General features: G+C 39.0%; 1 protein-coding gene across 1 annotated transcript; it reads right to left on the reverse strand.

Moving 5' to 3' along the window:
• Positions 1–198: 198 nt before the first annotated feature.
• LOC116263318 (transcription elongation factor TFIIS-like) lies at positions 199–3,742 on the reverse strand. Its single transcript, XM_031643009.2, has 2 exons — positions 3,333–3,742; positions 199–1,216 (listed from the first exon to the last, which is right to left on the reverse strand). Exons 1-2 carry the CDS (start codon positions 3,507–3,509, stop codon positions 281–283), a joined length of 1,113 nt encoding a protein of 370 aa, XP_031498869.1. The 5' UTR covers positions 3,510–3,742; the 3' UTR covers positions 199–280.
• Positions 3,743–9,472: the final 5,730 nt, after the last annotated feature.

Below are 9,472 nucleotides of genomic sequence, written 5' to 3' on the forward strand. Positions count from 1 at the left end.
TACCCTGGTAAGAATCCTAGCCTCGACTTGCCCATCTAAAATTTGGAATATATATATATATATACCGAGGCACTGGATTCTCACGGCCCACCGGGCAGCTGTGTAAGAGGGCGGCGGAATCCAACTATATATATATATATATATATATATATATATATATTGTGGCTCGAAGAATGAAAGGGAAACAAAAGACCAGGGTAACCCAACTACAAGTGCCGAACAATAATAAATTCATTCTTTCACGAGTGAATTAACAAGTAGCAAATACACTACAAAAAAATTAACAAAATTTCCAGTGATTATTACAGTTCACACATGTCACAAACGTTGTCATTGGTTCGTCGGCACTCCGAGTTTGCAACTGGTAGTATGTGGTTTTCCTCTGTCCGCATCGGCCGCATTTGAACTGATCAGTTGTGGCTTTTGCAGGTCCTCCACGTTGACAATCAAAGAGTGCCTTTTCTTTGATCTGTTTGTTCTCTTGTTTTCTCCTTTCACTAGCCATTTCTTCTGGCGTCATAGTAATAAGCTTTTCTGGCTTCACCTCTCCTAGAAGAACTTTCCTACGCAGATCTGGGTTGTTGGCATCTTTCAGATTAAACATGACGGATCTGTACTTAAATTTTTGGGCACCATTAGAGCGACCTAACTTCTCAAACATGACAGACTCAACAGTTACAGCAACACGAATGGGGTCACATTTATTCACTTCATCGATCGTATCATCTTCAGCTTCACTTGCAACCTTTGTGAAAGCTTCAGCAAGAAGTTCCCGGAGCTTATCACGCACAGGATCATTGCATTTCACCATGGCTGACAGCTTAGGCGGAATGACAGAAGAGGAGGCGGGTTTCTTGTCGTTAACCAGTCCCTTGTCCTCCTTGGCCACCTTCACGACTTTGACATTTTCAGGCCTTTCCAATTTCTCCACCTTACTTATTTGTGGTTTCAGAAGCTTTTCATCTCTCATGGCTTCCACACTCGAGGTGGTCTTCTCAGCCTTGTCATTCTTCAATTTCACAACCTCTACCTTTTCAGCTTTGTTACCAGATTTAACTGAACTCTCACCTTCTGAGCTCAGTGAGCTGCTACTTTTCCTATTGTTTCTTGCTGTCTCCTCCATGACTACATTTTTCCAGAGCTCAATCAACTCTGAAGCCTTTGACTGGATTTTCTTCCTAGGGTGCTTAGTCAAGCCTCGAAGCCGCTTTCCCACCTGAAATTAAATAAAATACCACAAATACATGAAACAAAATCAATCATTAGAATTTAAAGAGAAAGATGTATCAACAACCCTTGGCTCAAAAAGACCTTGTTAAAACCCACAAGATATCTTGCTGAGGAAAAATCAAATCCAAACATAATTTATGCAGACTTGGACTCAGACCAGACTCCCTACATAACCAACCAAGTAAACCACAGCCCTACAGATCAAATTTTAGATGCATAACTAGGGGGATCCAAAACGAGATATTCTACCAGATACGCATACAGGACTACATTTAATTTCCTCTATGACTCTCTTTAGGAACCCATCTTCATCCCCATAGAGTATAGTGAACTCCCCATAAGATTTCCCATCATAGTAAATTTCAAAATTTCAACATCGCCCACAGAGTCATCTTTTCAGTCAGAGATCCTCAGAGCATGGATATTCAACTTATAACTCTTCTCCATTGATGCCAACATTGCTTACAGATATTAGTCCTTTTGACCCAAAAGTTTGGAGTCACTGATGGAATTTTAAGCTTTTGCCCAATCTGTGCATTGGTTCCTGGCACTGAGGAGACATTCACACGTAGTCTTCCTAAACTTAGATCAAGTAAATGCACAAGAAAGCATGATGAATGGCAGAAATTATGGACTTCAATCGCTAAATTTCTCATCTGCAGGAAAGAGAACAAACTAACCCCTATTCCTCATTCATCACCATGGCGTCCTCCCATAGGTAGAATTGTACTTAGCCAAAACAATTAAAGGTTTCTAAGACATTACAATGAAACGAGAACAAAAACGTTGCTACGTTCCGGCTATTATTTATTATTTATAATTTGCCCACCATGGAATCGGTTCTCCACAGTCTTCCTCATGTAAAACTACTCCAATGTGAGTGAGGGTCGGACTGAAGTTACCAAAAGAGACGAGTAGCATTTAGGCAAACAAAAAGCCAAATCAAGAAGAGCTCACAGCTAGAGTCTATTATAATAGCAACATTGAATCTGAAGATCCTAAGGTTTAAACTCCATGGGCAGTAGGAAGCCAAGTAGCCAACAAAGCTAAAAATTTATGATGAGGTCTCCAGCATGCATCAACGGACAACGGTCTCAAGTTCATATTCCAAAACAAGCATCTTTCTAGCCGAGCCATTGACAATTTTAGAAGTACAATAAAATAAACATATTAACACTAAAGTTCTACTTGTGGAAAATGTGACAGCAGCGAAACGAAGATGTTATTCTAATGATTGCCCTGTCGATTCATGGAGATGGAAAACTGATTCCCCTTAAAGGTTTTCCATTAAGCAAGTTGGAAGAAGTTGCCAATAATAGATTACCGTCACAGCATTTGAATTCCAAATGTAAAATGAGAGGCAATGGAAATTTTACCTAACAATTGAACATTGCTACTTGGTTATCTTTTGGTCCATGTTATGTGGTAAACAACGTAAAATCGAATTCCATGGATTGCATTTGCGCTTCCGGTTCCTTCAGCCAGACACGCTTAACGGGAAAGTAGCTGTAAGGGAGAACACGAGAAGCAAATAGTCCGATGATTCATTGGATCAGACGCAAGAACTGAACGAGCTTGATACTAGTTTTCACAAAAGATTCAGAATTTTCTTCTCGAAACACCTCATAATGATACATAACTGGATGACTGAAAAGATGTGTTGGATAATCAGAACTCGAACTGAACCACAATTGCCTTTAAAAAAAATGAACTTCCATTACACGGAGGGTTTACATTTGATGCACCTAAAGAGTTAGAGAAGTGGACAAATTGGGGCATCTACAAACGAGATGCAGTCAACAAACGATATAAAATCTTAAAACAAGTAGAGCACTTAAAGGGAACGCAGAGGAGACAACTTAAACCATGCCAACAGCTCCCGTCAATCACGCACTCAAGCACGCCACTCAATTTTTGGAAAAGAAAAAGGCACCAAAAATCCGCAGGCCGAATGACTGAAGCACATCCAATTTGCAAGAAAAGATCCTCCCCAATCAATTTGCATCGAAAGAAACGAAAGCAAACGAACAAAGGGGAAAATTCATAATTCCTCGTTTTCCCAAAGACTGACTGTTAGAAGTGTCGATTAAAGAAATCCTTGCCTGAGTGGATACTAGGATCGACATGTTGACGGGGAACTCCTGGAGCAGGCGGAGCGCGTCCAGGCATCGCACCTCATTCGCGTCGACCGATCCGCCGCCGGACGCCGCCAGATCGGCCGCTTTCTTGGCCTCATCGAAGAGGCTCACGAGCTCCCTCTCGGCAGATTTCCCGGCCATCCTGCCCTCCTCCTCCTCACAACCTTAATTGGAGGGCGAGAGAGAAGGAGCAAAGAATTTTGCCCTAATTGAAGAGTCAAATCGGCAGGACGGTGAATAACTCGAAACTTCGCTACCAGGTGATTGATTTGGTAAACATTGTCCGATTTGACTTGGACGAAAAGAGCTCGTAACTCATCAATTTCCGTAGAAAAAAGAAAGCAGAGTAAGTTCCATTCGGAAATTGGAGGAAGTTGACGGCTGGAAGCTTTTGAATAGACGGTAGGCAACGTGATCATGTAGTTTTCTCTCCCCCGTTTCCAGAGAAATTCCATTTTCGTGCTTAATTTTATTGGTAATATTTTTATTCTCTTTTTATTTAAGGGTGGTGTCCAAAAAGCCAAGCTTTTTCATTTCTGTGAGTTCGAGATTCATGGCTGTTTAGGAACCTAGAATGAAGCACACCTGTCAACTAAATTGTCGCTTTTTTTTTTAGTTGTAGAAATATTACTAAACTTCACTTAACTTCTCTTTTGAATTGCCTAATAAAGTTCCTTAAACCGGGTTTTTCTGAGAATAACTTTTCCCAAATGCTTGACATTTGGTCTCCAAAATCTTTACTCGAAAAAGAAAGGTTATATTGCACTTGTTACATATAAGAAAAGGGTAGTTTTGCTTCTATAATTGGGTCTCTCAATTTGGAAAACACTTTAAATTGTCCCAAAAAAACTTTTTTCTCGCTAGTCTTTCAACTCTATCTGAATTTTCAACGTTTCAAACTTCTTCTTTGTTCTTATCAAATAAATATTAAAAAAGATTCTTCTTAACTTGGGAGTGAGGAATATGTCGCCTGTCCAGTAAACATTGACACCCTTGGCCCCTCCTTGTCCCTACAAAAATCGACATGATATTTACATGCATTTCAAAACTACTTTTACATAGTACCCAAACAATACCATATAAAAATGTAACTTTTGTATGCATAATTCGCTAATTTTTTATAAAACCGCTCTATAATATTTTACGTGGAAGGTGAAACTTAATTTTTCTTTTTTCAATGGGACTAGAACATCTATATCCCAAGAAGACTCCTCCCGATATTTGTTTCTTCTTTTCGAAGGCGTTAATTTTTTTTTTTTTCATATTGTTTGAAAAAAGGGGTAAAGATTATCATATTTAATTCCATTGAATCGGCATTTAAACTAAGTTACGAGACAATGGTGAAGGTAAACCTTATATGCCTGTGCCACTAGCCAGCTAAAGTTAGATTCTTCGTAAAAGTATACAAAACATGTACTTTTCGCCTTTAAAAACAAAGAACAACATCACAATCTTTTTTCTGTATAATATAATATAATATAATTCCTTTATCCTAAACAAACATAGAGAACCCCCAATTTTTATACTAAAAACCTGTTTATAGTTTGACTAAAGTCGGCGTTAGTGATCCGATGGTGTCGAGACCTGAGCTAGGCTTGTTCACGGCGACTGTAAAATACCCTAATCTTGATTTTGCCACACCAACAAAATGCTTTGCTTTATATTTTTTTTTCTGCCATGTTTTGTGAATCTGAAACCATCAAAAGAATAAGAGAAGAAAATAAAGGCGTTGGTCTCATCAACATGCACAAGGAAAAGGGCCAGGTCATTTCAGAAAAACCGACAAATGAGAGAGGTTGATAGTGACAATTGAGCTTTTCACTAAAGCATGCTTAATGTTGCATTTCTTTCGTTTAACAGCCTTTTTTTAAATGTAATTTAGAGAGCGTAATGAATTAAACCATAACTTAAGGACACCTTTTGTTATTTCAACAAAACTTGAGAATGTTTTTGTAAAATTTCGGATGACAATTCAAGAAATGGAAAGAACAAAAGAGAGCAGATGAACTGAACAAGGAGGTGATAGTGAAGAATGAGCAAGTTCGTGGCTGGAAGTAGCCAGGGCGCTTTCCCGTGTTTGGTCGGGGGAAACCTTATTCCACCATTTTGAGTAGAGGGGTAGTTTTGTTATTTTATAAGGGGACATTTCAGAGAAGGGTCTTCTAGTTTACCATTAAAGATGTCTGGTCATTTATGGTTCCAAACATGTTGCTCAATGAGTCTCGCTTTAGAAACTTGACTCACTCAAACTTGACTCGTTCATTAAACCAGTCGAGTTCGAATTAAGAGTTGAACTCAACAACCTAAACGAGTCGTGGGCGCAGCTCAGTTAAGCTCAAAAAAGAGAATATATAAAGTACGTTTCATAAAACTGTCAAAAAAGTAAATTGCTCAAATGGGTATGCATTCGAGTTTGTTTCAAGACACTCAAAGCTGAATTAGAACTGGCCCAACTTGACTTGAACTTGCTCGTGAACTAGCCCTAAATGCACAGTCCCTGCTATGGGCCATAACATATAAACAGCTCCACTAGTAGCGCCCATCTTGATGACATAAATATTTTTCAGACAATGCTTGACTTATCAGCTATTGCAAAACCCTGCTGACTTTTGAACCTTTATTGCAGTTAACCACCTGCATTTGTAGTTGAGGTTTGAAAAGCATTATTATCGATTGTCACAAGAAGGGTAGCATCGCTAGTGGTGCTGGTGCTGGCGGTGAGAGCCTATCGGTCAATGCGATTTTTGTGGACACTATTCCTTTAAACTGCAAAAGATAGTAAAAACTGCTTTCAAATTACTTTTTAACTTTTGAACCCAAAGACAAGAAGGGGGCTTCGGCCTCTTACTCAGCAGTGGAATTGCCTCCCTCTCACCTAAAAAAAACACTATTATCAATTCTAATATTTAGCTTCAAAATAAGCGTTTGTAGATCAACTACTTTCAACTTAAAGGCCTGTTGGTCAAAATGAGCCATATGTCTAACGGGCGCGTAATGAGATATGAAAAAACTGCTGGCTTGTTCAACTTCCTAGTTCAACTTCCTAGTTTAAATTTCTAATAGGCGTATCGATAAACATTGATATTGCTGAATTATATTTTTCATTATTTTAGCTCAAGTTTTAATTCATGTGATTAAAGTAAACTTTCTTCAAACTTGTATTCGATAGTCTATATGAAACATGTGGACTTTATTTAAAAAAAAAAAAGGATGCCCTTGCCAGTGGAGATGATATTGTTTTATACATTTTTATTTTAAATTATTTTAAATATGAAAATAAAAACGTCAGTGGTACGTGGACTAATGTTGCGACGACGATCAAATAGAATTATTCCGTATCGGCGGCAGATACAACCCGTATCGGTCCTCCGTCTCATCAAACAATCATCATAAATAATATTAAAGCCTTTTTCCAACTTAAAATAAGGAAATGCGTATAAGCTCGATTCGATACAATCAATGCGGGCTGTATCGCTTTGCAAAATGGGACACATAAACTATCCGATACGGTGCTGTACTTGCGATATTTTATGTGGTGAACAATTAATTTGGGGCTTGTTGGGACACAAAACGGATTGATATTTTATATGATCCGATCCAAGATCCAAATCCAGACGATTGAGCAAGCAAGCAGCCACGCCACCAGTAGGCCTGGGCATCGGCCCTGCCCGACCCGAACGGCCCAGATAAGAGTCTGGTTCGGACTGGTCCGACATCTGAAAATTGAGTTCGAGCCTGACTTGATACCCGATATTTAAACTTATATTCAATTCAAACCCAAATCCAAACCTGATGGGACTTACTCGGATATCCGATGCCCAGGCCTAGCCACGGGTTGTGACCAAAGAGGCACGTCGCTGATGCAAACGGGGTACTGTGTAGTGTCAATTTAAACTGCACCGGAACCCCAGTTCTGGGTCTGGGTCATGAACCGGGTCTACAGTGTTGTCTTATCAGTCAAGTAGGCAAGCTTTGAGGGGGAAGGCTGGGACGTGGTCATAGTCACACGCTTCTTTTTGTGGACTCTTTACGTGGACTCCACTGCACAACCATAAACCACCGAGCGACGTTGCGGGCCCGGTTTGAAAGTTCCTCTCCCCCCTTTTAAGGCATGGCCTCCATGTCGCGAGGAGAGAAGTGGGATCCCACTCTTCCTCAACTCAACTCTGTTTGGAGAGTTATGGCCAATTTGAGGGTCACACGCAAACACACACAGGCGTGCAGGCGGTAACCTTAGATCCGTAAGAATGATCTTGACTTGAATATGCATTTTGTATTAATATGAATTAATATTAAACGATTAAAAAGGACTTGGTATCTTCTTCCACCAAATATATATATATATATATATATATACACTCATGTCTATATTGAATTACGCTTTGTTTATTTATATATATATATATATTTTGAGCGAGAAATCATACTACTATGTAAATTTAATGTACGTTCGTCCGTTGTTGTTTAGTGAGAGTAGACGTTCAAGGAGAGGACCACTTAATGGACCCACTTGGCAAAGGACCTGACTTTGTTGCAGTCAGCTTGCTCAGTTAAATGATCATATCGCTCCTTACGCATTGGACCCACTTAGCAAACGGCTTGATTTTGTTGGGGGCACGATGTCGAGGTAAATGATTGTATCACTCTGTATATGAATGTATCTTCTTGGAAAACTCATGTGGCCGCACATGCTCAGCCTTGGATGGCAAATTTCTAGACGTGCCACTTGACCGACTCAAAAGAGAAACACTTTGTGAACTCGATTGCGGTACTGAATTCTATGAACATGGCTGCACAGCTTTTCTTATAATTAGTTTATATAATTCGATGGGTAGAAGCTAGTTTATATAATTACAAAAACAATGAGAAGAATGAAGTATATATCCAACATTTGCATTGAACTCCCCTATGCATATCCAAATAACCTTGGGGCACCAACTTATGAACCAGTAGGCGGTTGAAAGAGTCAACCACCTAACATATGCGGCGCCAAATGCCGTTAACCGGAATTCATGGCGATCCCTCGTAATACACACGACACGAAAAGGAAGAAAAAATGATACAAGCTGATGCCGCTATCGCACAAAGAAACATAAGGACTTTTTTTCCATCTCAAAGCCATTTGCAAGAACCCGAATTCAAGATCGTTCGGTTGACTTTTACAATCTCTTGTCCAACGAGTCTTAATTATTTAAAATAAAGTTTCAAAAGTATCTGAGTCCCTTTTCGTTTAGAAGAAAAAAAAATCACTTGTGAAGTCTAAAAATCATAGGCAGAGTTTTTAATGCAATTTTGATATTTTTATTATTGAGGAATTAGTAGTTCTACCTTCAACCTAGGTAAAGACATAGCATTCATGAAAATCGAACTAGAGACATACCTTGTTACATGTTTCTAGCCTGACCAATTACGCTATGCCATGGAGGCTGTCATCGAGGGACTTGGCACCAGTACGTGCCAGTGGTTTAACCTCTCAACCCAAAATGGCCTTCCATACACCCAAAAAAAAAAAAAATCCAGAACTTCTAACATGGTTTTTTTATGCTTTAACCTAATGCTTCAATGCTTCAAGTGGACGAAAGTAAATTAAATGGTCCTTGCAGCTGCACCAACCAAATACAACATCTCAATGTCCCACCAAGCAACAATCATGCTTAAAAAGTCTTCAAAAATTATGATCATGGCCCCCCTTATGACCGATCCTACGTGGCCACCAACTTTCCCGATTAATTTTATAAATCAAGATTAAATTTACATAGAACAATCACTAATCCTCCTTGCTACAAACTTTTTATAAAATTAATAAATAAAGAAAAATTGTCGGTTCATCTTCTAGACGGCCAACACGTCGCTATCTAGGAGAAAAGTAAAGCTAATAGTATAAGATCAACTAGCTATTTTAACAAATAAAAATTTGGTATTTATTCAAATTTCTATTTGTTGAAGTAGTTGATCTTGTATGTATATTGTTAGCTTCATTCTTCATCTCAGGGGTTTTACATTATAAAAATGATGATCGTGAGCACGTCGCGCTAAATTAACGCCACTTGGTTTCTCACCTTGAACATGCTTTTTGTTTTTGGGGGCAGCAAAGTCGTTAAAAT

This window comes from Nymphaea colorata, chromosome 10 (genome assembly GCF_008831285.2).
Source record: "Nymphaea colorata isolate Beijing-Zhang1983 chromosome 10, ASM883128v2, whole genome shotgun sequence".
In the NCBI taxonomy this organism is placed as follows: Eukaryota; Viridiplantae; Streptophyta; class Magnoliopsida; order Nymphaeales; family Nymphaeaceae; genus Nymphaea; species Nymphaea colorata.